The sequence below is a fragment of the Ailuropoda melanoleuca genome, chromosome 8 (genome assembly GCF_002007445.2).
Source record: "Ailuropoda melanoleuca isolate Jingjing chromosome 8, ASM200744v2, whole genome shotgun sequence".
In the NCBI taxonomy this organism is placed as follows: domain Eukaryota; kingdom Metazoa; phylum Chordata; class Mammalia; order Carnivora; family Ursidae; genus Ailuropoda; species Ailuropoda melanoleuca.
In genome coordinates, this window is record NC_048225.1 from 71,214,385 (window position 1) to 71,232,459 (window position 18,075).

General features: G+C 38.1%; 1 protein-coding gene across 1 annotated transcript in view; it reads right to left on the minus strand.

Moving 5' to 3' along the window:
• FMN2 (formin 2) overlaps positions 1 to 18,075 on the minus strand; it is a 376,980-nt gene that overhangs the window by 62,246 nt on the left and 296,659 nt on the right. Inside the window, 1 exon segment of the mRNA XM_034667639.1 lies at positions 9,633 to 9,684. Within this exon segment, the coding sequence (XP_034523530.1) occupies positions 9,633 to 9,684 (52 nt within the window).

An 18,075-nucleotide genomic window follows, 5' to 3' on the forward strand; every position in this document is an offset into this window, starting at 1 on the left:
ATTGAGGAGAGCTGCTTACGTTAATTAAAAATAAAATAAAAGCAGAAGCTGAAATAAACACATACAGTGTGTATGCAGCCAACCTTGACAAGATTCTGCTGAAATCCATCTTGTACTACAATACGATAGTTTGGCTGGCACAGCAAAATCATCTGAAGAGGAGACTATGTTCATCCGATTTGTATTTGGATTTTGGGTAAGGTTCAAGAATCATCTGCTCAGTTGTCTTACTTTCTGGGAGAATTGAAGCGTTCAAACTATTTATTCAAAAGCCGTACATTTTTGTTTGTGTGAAATACGAACACAGCCCCAGTTCTCAGATTAATCGCAAAAATGTGTGAGTAAACAGCCAAAATTAGCATATAAAACTATCATGCTAACAAATGGAACATGAAAAAAAGTCTGATTTGCTTTAAAAATATACTAACCTAAATATTCTTTCGAATATTTTTATTTTGTAAGGAAATCATAAAATGATCCCAAAGACCCATAATATTCCGTTATAGAAAAAAATTCGAATTAGTACCTAGATTAAAGTTCACTTATCCATGTTACTTATTTATTTATTTTATTAGTATGTTCAGTCAGCCAACATACCGTACATCATTAGTCTTTGATGTAGTGTTCCAGGATTCATTAGTTGCGTACCACACCAATGAATCAGTATATAATTCCTTCCATACCATGCTGATTGTGTTTGTGTAGTTTACAAAACATTTTCACGAACACACTTTTCCAGCGAAGGTCTCTTCCTAGCCTCCCTTGAGGGAGCTGGAGGGAACTTTGTATACGGCAAAGAGTAAGCAAGGTGTTCTGTTCCCACAGCCCGAGAAGACCGAAGGCAGGATGAGGTTATGTGCTTGCACACACAAGGACGCGGAGGCCTGGGTACTTCGTGGTTTTTCTAATTGCAATTCTAAGGTAGAACTGTCAGGGCCCTGCCCACCGCCCTGGCATGCTTTCTTTCGTAACAACCGTAGGGAGTGCGAGAAACAGGGAAGTTCCATCACAATATAACCCTCAAGACACTTGCAGCCCAACTCAGCTATCACAATTACCTGTAAATCTAACTAGTTCTAACTAGTTCTAACCCTGAAAGCACATCCATCTGCCACTGACCGTCACTGGGCCTCTCGTGAGAGGTACAAAGGAAAACTAAAATGTCTTGTGTCGGGACGCCTGGGTGGCTCAGTCAGTTAAGTGTCTGCCTCCGGCTCAGGTCATGACCCCAGGGTCCTGGGATCGAGTCCCGCCTCGGGCTCACTGCTCCGTAGGCAGTCTGCTTCTCCCTCTCTCTCTCTGCAGCTCCCCTACTTGTATGCATGCTCTCTCTCTCTCTCTGAAAAATAAATTAAATCTTTTAAAAAATAAAATAAAATGTCTTGTGCTGTAACAGCATCGTTGAGATAAAAATAGAACCTCACAAAGAAATTCCTTTGATTAAGATGCTTTCAATATATCCAGACAACTAAAACTCCCCTGTGTATTTGCTGCCTCAAGGTCGGAAAATGAAAACGGTCAGCTCTGCTGGTATTTAATGCGGAGCAAGTAGAATCACTGTGTTTATATACCATCTTACCTCCAAAATGGACTGCTGCCAGCCTCATAATATGACACATAGAACATAATAACCTGTCATAAACAGAAAATGAAGGAAGGACGGGAGACTGAGAAGCTACCTGCCCAAATACACATCCTGGTTCAGCTCTCCTCTCCTACAGGGACTTGCAATGAACAGAGATCAAACAGAGAGTAGAGAGCTGGCATTTTGTTTTAAATTTGGGGTTTTCTTGGGGGGGGGATGGGGGGTCAGGTAGAGGGGTTTCTGCACAAAGAAACACAAGCCAAAGAAGCTGTAAAAGCCCGAGGCCTTGGCTTCCCAAGAAGCTAACCCTGGTAGAGAGAAGCGTTGGTTATCTGCTGGGTGGGGATGGGGTGGATTAGGAGATGGCCGAGGTCTCAGGGCTGGCAAGGAGACCCAAAACTCTAGAATCTGGGCCAAATCCCCCAATCCCTCTGCCGCAGGAGAGGAGCCAGCCAGCCTGGCTGAGTGAAACCCCTACAGCCCGTCAGGAAGATACGCTTCTGCCTGCTCGCATATGCAGTTCCCGGAAAAGCAGTGGATGCACCAGAGGCTGGCGTACTTCCAGACTGCCAGGCACGTGTGTGATTTTATTTTAAGCCTAGCTTCCTAAAAGCTGCCCTGGGTCCGAATAGCCATTGCTCAGCAAATGATCGGCCAGAGGTTACACCGAAGCCCCTAGTGCCAGGGAGGCTTGTATCATTTGCCAATGGATCTGGACGCGTCCTGGGGAACGTTTACAAGTCTTCTGACTGCTTGACCATTTTTGCTTGTTGCTCCTTGTATCCTGGAGCTGTGACTGTCCTCTTAACTGCTTTATGCTAAGACCTCCATTGTTTCAACAACTATTTAGGCATGGAACTCTCTCCTCTGTTCCAAATAAAGTCAGTCTTCTCAGACAGAGCTGCACACCTCTGGGCAGGATCTCTGCGTCTCTGCATAAGAGCTAAAGTTAGAGGTGAGACAGTGGCCCACTTGTCCCAAAGTGAGACTTTTGCTCTACACGCAGAGCTGAGAGGGGAGCCCCTAGTCTTCTTGGCTTGCACTTCTGTGTATACAGCTCCCTCATCCTAGTAATGGTCAGCTGGGGCAAAAAGTCGGGGGCCCAGTATTCTTGGTCTGTCTCCCAGGGGGGACAGCTTATATCTTGCAAATTGAGGCTGGGTTGAGGAAAGGAGCCCCTCCTCTCTACATCTTTAGTTTAGGATAGAACTTCTGCGATAAGCTGTAGCTGGCGGGATGAGCAAAGCTGGCAGTCTGCTGACCCAGAGTTAAATAATAGACGGGTAGCCAGGGAGAGGGCACCTGCATGGATTAGAGCTCCAAGAGCAGTTTCCGTAAGACTGAAGTAGAAAGAATGGGTTCCGGCTCCAGTGCCACAGACTCCCGGCATTCTTGCCAAGATGAAGTAGACGGTCTTGAATGAATGATTCTCCGTTTGCTGGATGCCCTTAAGAGCATTTTCTAGAGACGTTAAGTGATTGTTTTACATAATTTCCTCCAGTTAAATGTTTGTTTTTTGGGACAAGAGTTCATTCTGGAAGTCAGTCTCCTAAGCTCAAGTATTTTAGTAAAATCTATATTATATATATATATATATCATCTAATTAGTTTGAATTGATCTCCACCCAATTTACAATCTAGGTATTGTCTCTCTTTTTTCACAGATAAGGACAGAGATTAAAAAATCATGGTAAATCCGTGAAGCCACAGTGCCAGCACTTTGGAGCGAGTGCAAATGCACAGATGTGATGCCAGAATCTGTGTTCCGTGACCACGCGAGGCTGCCCAATGTCTGCTCCAATGGAGACAGGAAGAACATGCATCAAACAAATAAATACACGGCCTGGATCTGAAATCTATCACTACCACCAAACGTCTTCCCACCGCTAAGATAATAATGTAAAAACAATATGGCATTAACATCCCCAAACTAAGCACCTGGCCAATAGTAGCTAACTTATTTCTCACCTCCAGTGTAGGTACAATTACCCTGAGTTACAGTGTTGGCCCCAATCACAGAGCTAACACATGAAAAGCAGGATTTGGACTCCAAGTCCATCAGGCCAGAGTTACGCTGCCTTCCTGAATAGAATTACTATTGATCGCTGACCTGGTCATGTAAAATTGCTACAAACACAGAACAAAGATTTATTTCTTTGAGAAATGTTTCATATGATTCACTACTCCTATTTTTATTATTTTTTAAAGATTTATTTATCCATTTGAGAGAGAGAGCAAGCAAGCAAGCAGGGGGAGGGGCTGAGTGGGGAGCCCAACACTGGGCTCAGTCCCATGACCCATGAGATCATGACTTGAACCCAAAACAAGAGCTGGACACTTAATGGACTGAGCCACCCAGGCACCCCTTTATTTTTATTTTTGAATTTCATAATTGTTTAATTATAAAAGATGGATCTTTCACTAACAGTTTGGTCATTAGGCAGTTTTTCTTTCATGTAAGTAACTGAAATTTCTGTTTGTCATAATTTAAGGACTTGACTTTCTTTTTTTATTCTGGTATAGCTGACATACAATGTTGTATTAATTTCGAGTGTACAATATAGTGATTCAGCAATTCCGTATTCAGGGCTCATTGTAGTAAGTGTACTGTTAATGCCCTTCACCTATTTCACCTGTCTACTGGCCCACCTCCCTCTGGACACCGTCAGTTTGTTTTCTATAGTTAAGAGTCTGGTTTTTGGTTAGTCGCTTCTTTTCTTTGTTTTGTTTCATAATCTTACATATGAGTAAAATCATACAGTATTTGTCTTTCTCTGACATATTTCACTATGCACTATACTGTCTAGATACATCCAGGTTGTCGCAAAAGGCAAGGTTTCATTCTTTCTTGAGTAACATTCCATTGTATCTATACCACATCTTCTTTATCTGTTCATCTATCAATGGATACACGGGCTGTTTCCATAATTTGGCTATTGTAATAATGCTGCAATAAACATAGGGGTGCTTATGTCTTTTCAAATTAGTATTTTTATGTTCTTTGGGTAATTACCCAGAAGCGGAATTACTGGATCATATGGTAATTAAATTTTTATTTTTTTGATGACCCTTCACAGTAGTTGCACCTGTTGGCATTGCCACCAACAGCACATGAGGGTTCCTTTTCTCTCAGTATCCTTATCAACACGCGTCTGTTGTGTTTTTGATTTTGGCCACTGTGACCATTGTAAAGTGGTATCTCACTGTAGTTTGGATTTGCACTTCCTTGATGATGAGTGATGCTGAGCAACTTTTCACATGTCTGTTGGCATCTGGATGTCATCTCTGGAGAAGGGTATGTTGAGGTCTTCTGCTTATTTTTAATTGGATTGTTCTGTGTGTGTGTGTGTGTGTTGAGGTGTATGAGTTCTTTTTTTTTTTTTTAAGATTTTATATATTTACTTGAGAGAGACAGCATGAACGGGGGGCCGGGGGATAGAGGGAGAGGGAGAAGCAGACCCCACGCTGAGCAGGGACCCAGATGTGGGGCTCCATCCCAGGACCCTGAGATCATGACCTGAACTGAAGGCTTAACTGATTGAGCCACCCAGGTGCCCAATATGAGTTCTTTGTATATTTTGATACTAACCCTTTATTGGATATGTCATTTGCAAATATTTTCTCCCATTCATTAGGCTGTCTTTATTTCTTTTTTTTTTTTAATGTTCCTTTCTCTTCTATTTTTTTTTCAAAGATTTTATTTATTTAGTTGACAGAGAGAGAGACAGCCGGCGAGAGAGGCAACACAAGCAGGGGGAGTGGGAGAGGAAGAAGCAGGCTCCCAGTGGAGAAGCCTGATGTGGGGCTCGATCCCAGAACGCCGGGATCACGCCCTGAGCCAAAGGCAGATGCTTAATGACTGCGCCACCCAGGCGCCCCAGGCTGTTTTTCAGTTCTGTTCAATCTTTCCTTTGCTGTGTAGTTTTTTATTTTGATGTAGTCTCAATAGTTTATTTTTGCTTCTGATTCCCTTGCCTCCGGAGACATATCTAGAGAAATGTTGCTATGGCTAATATCAGAAAAATTACTGCCTGTGCTCTCTTCTAAGGTTTTTATGGTTTCAGGTCTCACACTGAGGTTCATAATCCATTTTGAGCTTATTTTTGTGTATGTAAGACAGTGCTCCAGTTCCCTCCTTTTCCATGGAGCTTTCCAGTTCTCCAAACACCCATTTGCTGAAGAGATTGCCTTTTTCCCTTTATATTATCTTGACTCCTTTGTCAAAGATTAACTGACCATATAGTCGTGGGTTTATTTCTGAGTTCTCTTTTCTGTTCCATTGTTCTATGTGCCTATTTTTGTGCTAGTACCATACTGTTTTGATGACTACAGTTTTGTAGTGTATCTTGAAATCTGGGATTGTGATACCTCTAGTTTTGTTCTTTTTCAAGACTGTTTTGGCTATTCAGAGTCTTTTGGCATTCCATACATATTTCAGGATTATTTGCTCTCATTTTATGAAAAATTCTGTTGGTATTTTGATAGGCATTGCACTAAATCTGTAGATTGCTCTGGGTGGTATAGATGTTTTAACAATATTTGTTCTTCCAATCCATGAGCGTGGGATATCTTTACATTTGTTTCTGTTGTCTTCAATTTCTCTCATCAGTGTTTCATAGTTTTCAGAGTACAGGATTTCACCTCCTTGGTTAAGTTTATTCCTAGGTATTTTATCACTTTGGGTACAATTGTAAATGGGACTGTTTTCTTAATTTCTCTTTCTGATGCTTCATTATTAGTGTATAGAAATGAACCAGATTTCTGTACATTTATTTTGTGTTCTGCAACTTTACTGAATTCATTCATCAGTTTTAATATTAAACTCCAGTGGTGGAGTCTTTCGGGTTTTCTACATACAGCACCATGTCTCGGCAATTAGTGAAAGCTTTATTTCTTCCTTACTGATTTAGATCCCTTTTACTAATTTTTCTTGACTTATCTCTGTGGCTAGAACCTCCAGTACTATGTTGAGTGAAAGTGGTAAGAGTGGACATCCTTGTCCTGTTCTTGTTCTTAGGCGAAAAGCTCTCAGTTTTTTTACCATTGAGTACGATGTTTGCTGTGGGTTTTTCATTAATGGCCTTTATTATTTTGAGGTATGTTCTCTCTAAACCTACGTTGAGGGTTTTATCATGAATGGATGTTGTACTTTGTCAGATGTTCTTTCTGAGTCTATTGAAAAGATCATATGCTTTTTATACTTTCTCTTGTTGATATGATGTATCATGTTGATTGGTTGGTGAATGTTGAACCACCCTTGCACCCCAGCAATATATCCCACTTCATTGTGAATGATTTTTAAACATATTATTAGATTCATTTGCTGAAATTTTGTTCAGGATTTTTGCATCTGTGTTCATCAGAGATACTGGCCTGTAGTTAGTTCTCTTTTTTCTGTAACGTCTTTATGTGGTTTTGGTATCACAGTAATGCTGGCCTCATAGAGTGAATCTGGAAGTTATTCTTCCTCTTCAATTTTTGGAATAGTTTGAGAAGAACAGGTATTAGCTCTTCTTTAAATGTTCAGTAGAATTTGCCTGTGAAGCCATCCGGTCCTGGACTTTTGTTTGTTGGAAGTTATTTGATTATTGATTCAATTTCATAGCTAGTAATAAGTCTGTTCAAATTTTCTGTTTCTTCCTGGTTCAGTTTTGGTAGGTGATACATGTTTCTAGGAATTTATCCATTTCTTCTAGGTTGTCCAATTTGTTGGCATATAATTTTTCATAATATTCTCTTACAATCCTTTGTATTTGTGTGGTATTTGTTGTTATTTCTTGTCTTTCATTTCTGATTTTGCTGCTTTGAATTTTCTCCCTCTCTCTTTTGTTGATGAATCTAAGGTTTATAAATTTTGTTTATCTTTTCAAAGACAGCTCCTGGTTTCATTGAACTGTTCTATTGTTGTTGTTTTTTGTTTCATTTTTTTTTTTACTTTCTAGGTAATTTATTTCTAATCTTTATTATTTCCTTCCTTCTACTGGTTTGGAGTTTTGTTTGTTCTTCTTTTTGTAGCTCCTTTAGGTGTTAGGTTAGGTTGTTTATTTGAGATTTTTCTTGCTTTTTGAGTTAGGCCTGTCTTGCTCTAAACTTCCCTCTTAGGACAGCTTTTGCTACAACCCAAAGATTTTGTACTGTTGTGTTTTCATATAATTTTTTAATTTCTTCTTTTTTTTCCTGGTTGACCCATTCATTGTTCAGTAGCACATTATTTAATTTCCATGTATCTGTGGTTTTTCCAGAATTTTTCTTGTGGTTGTTTTCTACTCTCATAGCATTGTGGTCAGAAAATATGCATGGTATGACTTTGATGTTTTTGAATTTGTCGAGACTTGTTTTGTGGTCTAATATGTGATCTATTCTGGAGAAATTCCATGTGCACTTGAAAAGAATGTGTATTCTGCTGTTTTAGGATGGAATGTTCTGAATATGTCTGTTAGACCCTTCTGGTCCAATATGTCATTCAAAGCTATTACTGTTTCCTCATTGATTTTCTGTTTGAATGATCTGTCCATTGCTGTGAGTGGTGTAATGTCCCCTACTACTATTATTGTATTATTATCAGTTACTTCCTTTATGTTTGTTATTGCCTGTTTATATATTTGGGTGCTCCCATATCGGGTGCATACTTACAATTGTTATATTTTCTTGTTGGATTTTCCCTTTATTATTATATAGTGTCCTTTTCTCGCTCCTGTTAACAGTCTTCATTTTAAAGTTTATTTTGTCCAGTAGAAGTATTGCTACTCCGGCTTTCTTTTCACTTCTATTTGCATGATAAATGCTTTCCTACCCCTTCACTTTCTTTCTTTCTTTTTTTAAATAATTTTTTATTATGTTATATTAGTCACCATACAGTACATCCTTAGTTTTTGATGTAATGTTTCATGATTCATTATTTGCGTATAACACCCAGTGCACCATGCAATGCGTGCCCTCCTTACTACCCATCACCGGCCTATCCCAATCCCCCACCCCCCCCGAAGCCCTCAGTTTGTTTCCCAGAGTCCACAGTCTCTCATGGTTCATTCCACGTTCTGTTTACCCCCCCCCATCCTTCCCTTCCTTTTCCTATCAATCTCAACAACTAAAAACGTGATATCTGTTCACAGAATATACTGAATCTTGCCTAATAAAGTAATGATAAAAAACTTCTTTAATGAAAATTCTTCTTCAAGTGTAATCATTTCTTTAGAGAGTATGATGGTTAATTTGAATGTGTCAGCTTGGCTAAGTATAATAACCAGTTTTGGGTCAAACATCAATCTATATATTGTGAAAATATTTTTAAGATGTGATTCATATTTAAATCAGTAGACTTTGAGGAAAGCATGTTACGCTCCATAATGTGGATGGGCCTCATCCAATCCATTTAGGGTCTTAAGAAAAAAGACTGTGGTGACCCTAGTAGGAAGAAATTCTGGAATTCTGTCTCCAGAATGTTCTCAGACTCAAGATTGTAACATTAACTCCTTTCAGGCCTTTCCAGCCTGCTGTGGGCCAGTTCCCTAATCTCTTTTGGTCTCTGTACACACACATACATCTTATTGGTTCTGTTTTCTGGAGAACACTGACTAACAAGAAGAAAAGGAGAAAACTGAAGCAGAGAAACCGAGAGATTTGTGAGATATTTTTCTATGCTCACTCATTCACGATTGCAAATCTCCATACTGAAAGTAAAACTTTATGCAAGGGAAGCTCCTGGCTTCCTACTTAAACTCAATAGCTCCCTATAACCAAACTCTTCAACCTTCTTTCTTGAAACAGGTTCCTGCTATCTTCCCTTCTCTTGTACTTCCACAGTCCTAAATCTCATCCAAAAGAGAAGGTACTAAGGTATTCACAATAATTTGGTACTTAACACATTGATACATCATCCAGTCGTAAAAATAAAATTCAGAAATTCAATATAATAATAAACTATTATTTTTTCTTTTATGCTTGAAAATAAAAACTGAGCTAATGTTTCCTTGAGATAAAACACACTAAGTACTTTATAAACCTATTCGAGAATAAATTTTTATATTAAAGGAAAGTAATTTCTCACCACTTATGAGTCTCTGTCAGTGAGTTTTCCTCTGCCTCTTGATCAATTTTAGCTGAAAATGCAAGAAAAGAAAAAGAAATGAGTTACATGGTAGCAATACTATCTTAAGCAAAATATGATTCAAATAATATGAAATATATTTTTATTCATTAATTCAATGCATTCCAGAATGAGTTTATTTTAAATCTATAAATAAATATGATTAAATAGATTATATTTAATTTTCATTAAGTTAATAGTAGGAACCAACACACATAGGATATATAATGAATTATAAATTTAAAATTCTAAGTAATTCCTTTTTTCCAAGTAATTTCTTTAAGTCAGTCACATTAATCTGAGAAAACAAAATAGTAGTTAATTTCATATTCACAGTAAATGTGTTTGTCAAAGATTTAAATGCTAATAATTCATTAAAAGTAATTCTCTCAAGCAGAGGTACAGAGACTAAGTCAAGAAACTAAATAGAAATGGTATGTGACCTTGACCAGTGCTCTCTGCACAGACCACAAGGGAACAGATCCAAAGATTATTCCTACAGAGGTACAAGACACTAACATTTTCTACTAATTAAAAGTAGGGAGGCAATGGTAAACTCATTTATTTGCTATCGTTTTTGTTTAAAAATAAATGGTAGCCTGACACAAACTCAAAGATCAAATTTGAGAAAGCTATTACATTACTATTTGAAATTATTAAAATAACATAGGAACTCCACCACATAAAATAGGTGTGGCAGTGACTTTTACATTTTTTGACCAGTAAGCATTCTAGGAATTTATGTATTACTCTAAACACACCCACACACATAACTGACACAAAAGTTTCAAAAATACTCTTACTTCATGCAGCACTCTCTCATATTTTTAGTCCATTCTATTAGATTTCAAAGTGTAGTTGTGACCCACTAAATTGATTTCATGCTTCACTATTGGTTTGTTAAGACACACTCTGAAAATCACTGAGTGACAGGACAAAAAGTTAAAAAAAACTCAAAGAAAACTAGAACTAGTGAAAGAAGTTGCCTTTTTATGATCACTCTCTTTTAGGTCACACTAGTAACCATTTGGAGAAAGGAAGAGACAAAGTGGAGCTGGGAAAGTTGATTATAAAAAATTGGAAGTGTGCATGAAATCAAGCCCATGGTCATTTGAGAATTGTCAAAAGGTCTCTATCACTACTTAAAGCACACAGTCCAGCTTGGGCTGGTTACTGTTTTACAACCTCAAGTGTCTGTTCAAGGTATGTACAGCGTCTGCAAAGCAATGATCGAGGGCCACACGCCACTCTTGGCCAGGACTGTCAAAGTTGACAGGGATCACGTGAACTGGCGGCATGGAGTGTCGTTCCCCTTCCCATGTTTGTACTTCAGCTTATTCACAAGAACTTACAGGTCAGTTGTGAGCCATATTAAAAAACAGAATAAATGCTCCATGAGTTTACTTTGAAAAGGCTCCGGCATGAACATATTGTCTTATAAAACCAGCTCTGGCTGCCTCGCTTAATAATGGTTTGCTTTAAGAAGCAATTCTAGAGCCATACAAAGTGTGGATAAGGGAAAACAACAAAGGACCACCGTGCGTGCCATTTTCAGGGAGGACATTCTCCCAACTGCCCGCATGTGTATATTTTTTCCTTTTTTAAAGTATAGAGATTAAGACTGAGATTGGAAGAAAATTTCTGGATTACGTTAGAAGAATCAAGTAAATGATTGATGAAATTTAAAATGTGCTGGAATGAGATGTTAGAGATCCGTGTTCCATTCCCGACTCTGCCACTAAAATTAGCGCCGTAAGCTTAGGCAAATAATCTGTTAACATATATAAAATATTTAGCATAGCGCCTCCAATAACTAGCAGAGACTAAATAAATGTTCTTTGAAAATGTTGGACTTTAAGCTGTTGAAATCTGTAAAGTGATATAATACATAATTATCTTTAATTGAATACATCAACTGCTATTTTATGATGTTTCAACTAATATGCAGATAAAGGAAGCACATACTTAGCTTTCCAAAAAGTGTAAGCCCCTACATTGTGGTGAGTGGAATGAAGTGAGTTTCACGGGTTCATAAGGACCCCTTTTGATGTGCACTAAAACAGCTCTTGCTTTACTGCATGAGCAAGTTTGGCTGAAAAAGCTTTCTAATCCAATGTGGCAAAAGACTGGATCTTAGCAAAGGAACTAAACATAAAAACAGACCCCCTTCCCTGACCTAATAGCCATATTACAACCATAAAACCAAATTGGAATAGCAGAGAATCCTTAAAAATGCTCTATTATCCATTATTTTTACATAATTTTGAAGCTAAGAGGATTTGTGTATTCAGAGTGTAATCAGCTTTGATAAACAGTCAAATGAGAGATCAAAGCAAGTGCATTAGAATACACATTTCAGCTCTTGATGCAGAGTCAACAATTCAATGAACTAGACAGATTTTCCTTTGTATGGCAATCTTAGAAACAAAAACGTTCTGAAAAGTTGGGGTGCAATTCAGTTTTCTGGGAACACTGAGATACCATTTTCCAACATGCTGCTTGTATAAACACTCCATCAACATTTTGTTGTCATGATTCTTTTAAACACACTTATTATGTTAACTCAGTGATAAATGCAGGATTCGGTTTCTTTAGTTAGTGAGGATGAAATCTACCAAAGTAAAATAAAATGTACTTAAGTTAGTGAAAAGTAAGATATCTTTTAGAAGCAAAATAAGAATAACACTGCCATTCGTTCAGGGAGCACTCAAGCGAGTCACATGTAGTGACCAGAATCTGAGACTGTGTTGTTCGGTCTGAGTCAAACCTTCTGACAGGCTGTGGCCATCTGCGTGATATACACAGCTTTTCAAGTCAATGCTGAAGCTGACAAAGCAATAAGATTATTTTCTATAAACCACGTCAACATCTTATTGCTAATTCTTTTATTCCCTGACCTACTTTCTCAAAAATATAAGTATTGTTTTCAGGTCATTCCTAATGGCACAGAGAACTTCGTGACTCGTTCTGAATGTTGGTGTCACTTTTAGCAGCAGTTTCCTATATATTTACAACCTACCTTAATAAACTTTATAATAAAGTATGCAAAATTGGCTAGTAAGAGATACAAATGTTTCCACTTTTCTATTTAAAGTAAGATCAATTTTCCTATTCTTTATAGTACATAGTTCATTTCTTTTTTGACCTATGATAGGAGGATGGCAGACTTCTAGTCGTTCATGATAATGGTAACTACAGAAAAGTTTTTAAAAGCATTGAAAAAGACAAACAGGTTCAAGGTTTGGTTTGGAGTGATCTCCACGCGGTCATCTGATCATCCAAGGCTCCCGGTGCCCAGCTGCCCAGGAGGACTCGACTACCTCTGACACAGGAGTTGCCGGGACTCCTGCGGGACACCACTGTCCAAGGGCCTCCCTGGCCTCAGATCTCTGGGAATTGCTTCTCCCTCATCACGTATGAAAAAGCTACACTTCTTTGGCGAGGTTCTTACCACGCAAACTCTAGTTTTCAGATCCCATCAGGGTCAGTGTTTGGGATTAGAATATGAAATTCAGTTAGGCAGACCTGCGTATGAATTCTCGATCAGCCACTAAGTTGTGTTAGATTTTAATAACCTTACTAATCACATTGGTTTAATAATGCTTCTTTATCATTAAAATAGGGTAATAATTTCTTTTTCATTGAGTTTCCTAATTACATAAGATATAAACTACCTGCAGCCTAGGTAATAATTGTTCTTTCGTTCTTTTCCTCTCCACATTACCATGACTATAAAAAGGGACTGCAATACGTTACTTTCAAAAATGCAAAAATTTTTCCACTGTAGGAAATATCTTCTTAATGCTTCTACAGATAGAACCCAGATTCAGAATGAGGCTTAGATATTGTTAAAATAAAAGTACCTCCTTATAACAATATAAAGATGTTATGGGCCAAGAAATATCATAGGAGGGGCGCCTGGGTGGCTCAGTCGTTAAGCGTCTGCCTTCGGCTCAAGGGTGTGATCCCGGCGTTCTGGGATCGAGCCCCACATCAGGCTCCTCCACTGGGAACCTGCTTCTTCCTCTCCCACTCCCCCTGCTTGTGTTCCCTCTCTCACTGGCTGTCTCTGTCAAATAAATAAATAAAATCTTAAAAAAAAAAAAAAAGAAATATCATAGGAGACTCAAAAACTTTCACAAAAATCAAGGGACAACTCTGTATTTAATATCTTTTGTTTTTTTATTTCTACTTAATCTGTGTGTATGTGTTGTGATTTTCTTAGGTCTATAATGGAGAACTCCCAATGCTTATGGTACCAGCAGAGGCTAATAGGTTTTCAGTCCTTTCTTTCGAGGCAGAGAAAAATAAATGAAATCGCTGTATGGAATAAGACAACACCTTTTGTAAATTTAGGGAAAAACTACAGAAATCCAAAAGATAAGATGAAATTTTCAAAGGCTGCAATGTTCCTCTAAAGCACACATTTTTTTACTCCATATTTACTACGGGTAACCACCCTATCTTGATATCTGAGTTCCATGGCCAAGAAAATGTCCTGAGACTGGATATACTGGAAACAGAATTTGAAGTGGGGAGAAGGGAATTGAAATGGTGAAATAAAGCAATCAATCCTGTACTGATATTAGAGGGAAGAAAAGTGCAATGCAGTGAAAATAACGAGTGGTTTGTACTGACAAATAATCTCCGGAGAATACGAGGAACTCACATTAACAGACATAAAATCTAAAAGTGTGGAAATAAAAGGACCTTGCAGAACCAAGTGCTGCACTTCAGGGGCAAACTGGGTCTTAGATAGTAATCAAAATATTGCAATTGTCACAGCGATGGCTTCCCTCTGCTCTCCAAATCTCAAAAGCTAGCGATTTGTGATTTGAGGCAAAGGAAGCTTGTGGTTAAAACCATATAATAAAAGAAACACTGAACTTTCCAGAAGGCAGCCTTTATTTATTTATTTGGTTAGTTTCCCCTCCCCCTCCTTTCTATTTATTTATTTTAGGGCTAGGGCATAAGATTACCTTTCAGATCCAGTTCTAGCAAAGAGACCATTGGCAAGGACATTCCTATGTCCCTAACATGCAACTGGTTAAAAAGTGTTGGAATGATTCTGCTTCAGCACTCAGGCATTCAGTGATCACTTCTCCAACAGCACTAAGACTTCCTCCCCAAAATCTCTGCTTCCACAAATATTTTCTGGCAGTTGTTGTCCTACTAAGTTACTATTTTGACCCAGTGATTAGCGTCTGTAGTCGCTTGTCTGGCTCCAGACTCTTTTGCAATGTTAAATATTTCTGCTGAACTTGTTCCAAATGACTGTAAGCAGAGGCACGGAACGGACGCCCTTTCTGATCGGGAGCTTTCATGAGGGAATGCCACATATTCCCAGGTAATTGGAGACAGAGTTGCATTGAGTAATATCAGATGGAAGGCAACTTAGAACCCTTTCATCTGCTTGTCTAGGCTCTAAATCTTTTTTGCTATTTTTCCTTTTATTTAAAGTGTTAACTAGTTTTTGTTTATAATTAGCTATGAATGTGCATTTCAGTTGCTTTTAAGTGTAGCCAGTATGGGTTATTTTTTAGACAGATGCAGTGCCTTTCTTCTGAGTCATTTAAAGTTGTCATTTAGTTGCAGATATATTGCTTTGGTTTTGAGAGTTTTGAGACACTGCTCTTTTGGACAATGAACTGAAAGTCAAGTAAATTTAGGCAGTTTATATATGTCAGGCAGTGAATGAATATCAGAATTTCTTTCCTTAGATAGCAAAAGAAATAACTAACTCTTAATGCATTCCTTCCTTGATGCTGCAAATGTTCTTAGGACAAGAAAACAAATGCTGTGGGATATTCCTGGGAAGAAGAAAAACAGTATCTACAGAGTATAAAATTGCAACTTGGCCTTTGCAATAATTCACAGCCAACTTTGGGTTAATGCGGAGGGTTAGCAATACCTACTTTGTACATAAAAATACATACCATTTGTATCCCTAGAAACATAGGTGTGCGTAAACATAATGAATAGGTGGTCACTATAAAAACTCAAGAAACATACACACTATAATAAATAATCCATACTTCAAAAATTTGATATATGTGGCTTCTGGCCAACCCTAAAATACAAGAAAGCCATGTGTTACTATCACCCAGCCTGATGTAGTTATTGAAGTGGTCCTGGGGAAATTCCTTTCTAAATCTTCGTTTTAAACCCAAAGTGAAAACGACATGGGAAAACATAATGTGCATGCATGAATTTCACATTCTATTAACAATACAGTATAAAAGAGCTATTGATTTCCAACTGAAACATTGTTCACACCACCTAATTTTTCAAATAAAATCATAGACAAAGCCTACATGTTATTCTACATAAATCTTTAAATCTCTCATCAACTCTCACTAATCAGCATTAAAGGAAAGACACATCTGGGGCAGATTCCTTTCTTTTTTCTTTATCAAGTAACAACTACTTTATTGAAGGAGATGAATTAAGCACACCTTCTTGCTAATTCCAAGCTGAACTTAAATTAGGATCCTTCAGAGAACACAAAAATTTCTATGAGCCTTTAACTAAAAATATGCAAATAAATGTTTTAAGACTGAACTTTCCATATTAAATGCACTACCAGTGAATTCTAATTTGTAAATTCAAAATATCAAAATGCAAAACTACTTAAACTAAAAATTGGAAAACCAGAAAATCTTTCCTGATGTATTTTCTCTTCCTCCCAACTTCACTCGCCAACACAATGCAGGAATTACAGTAAGAAGGCTAGGGCATTCCAATCCTAGAAACAAAAGCCACATGATTTAATGTTATAATATTTCAACCAAACTTTGAGCATGGTATTTTTGGATACTTTGTTAGGGGCTAATAACATGGATAACTATTTTGGAGTCTTTCCTTTCAAGACAATGTTAGATGAAAAGGGAGACGAATCATCATGCAAATAAGTATTACAGAGATAGTTCAATGAGAATGTTAATATAGATAATGGCCTCACTATTCTAATTTTTTACATATAATAATCCACAATAATAAAAAGGCACTACAATCATTCCCATTTACAAGAAAGAAATTAGCAGTTAAAGAATGCCCAACACACCAGAAATCCAGAAATATTAAGAGAAAGAGACAGGATTCAAACTCACACAGTCTGACCCTTGAGCCATACTGTCAAGTCAGTCATGAGCACAATTAAGTGAAACACTTACCTACTGAGAGAGATGTTAGTAAGGAAAAGAGAAAGGCAAATGCTAAGCTGGGACTAAAATGATGAACAAGCATCAGTCAAATGAAAAAGGAAGAGACTAGAGAAGACATTTAAGCAGGAAAAAATGTGCAAAGACATAAGTGCCACAAAGAACAGGATGTAAAGAAGGAAGGATACAATGTAGACAAGATGGGAAATATAATGGAAAATAGCTGGCCAAAAAGCTGTGGACAGAGGCAGGTTCAGCCTCTCATGGTGTGACGTCATAACCGACTAGGCAAAGGACACTGAGCTTCATTCACTGTAAACCAGTGGGAAGAGATTTTCGCTTCTGGACTGGATTAACAAGAACCAAACTTACCTCCTGCTGTAATCAACCAGAAAACGGGATAAAATTTATGAAACAACAGTTCATGTACTGGACAACTGACAGCACAAGGCTCTCCTTTCTGAAAGAAGGTAAACAAACTAGTTGAACTCTAAAATCTTCCTGGATTTCTGTCTAAAGGCAATTTGCAGACTGTGGGTCTGGGAAGAGGAACCCAGATAAGCCAGCTGGTCTTGCTGAGTTGAGGAAATACAGATTGGAGTTTGGGGAGTCTGAAATTGCTGAAAGTTGAGGGGCTGAGAGACAAAGAGGAAAGAGCCTTGCAGAAAAGAAGGCCAGAAATCTGCACTGAGGTCTCTTTGAATTTTTGCTGAGTCGTAGGTGGCACAGATAGAGTGAAGCAAAGCCCTGGTTAGTCAGAGCAAAGAATCAAGAAGCTATACCCTGAATAATTCCCAGAGCTCACACAGGGCCAAGAGGAGTTCGAAACCCAGAGTGGAGAGCTGTTTGTTACCACCTGGGACAGGGTAGCTACTGGAGACCCCAGAGTGTGTGCTGAGGCAGTGACGTGGGGAGTAGCACCTTATTAGGACTGAATTATCACTGATGGGAAGGATATGCTAGACTAGCCCCAGCGAAGTTCACAAAAATATGCCTTAAAGGATCAAAACTGAGAAACAAGTAATTAAAATTGTCCACACAAACAAAGCCAAATATTCCTTAGAGTCATTCACAAAATCCACAGTCAACAACAACAACGGTACCTAGGATTTAATAAAAAATTACTAGACCAATCATGTATTGGGAAATGTAATCAATTACCAGGAGATAAATAAATCAATAGAAGCAGAACCAGGAATAACAAGAGATGAATTAGCAAATAAAACAAAAGCATTAAAATTAAA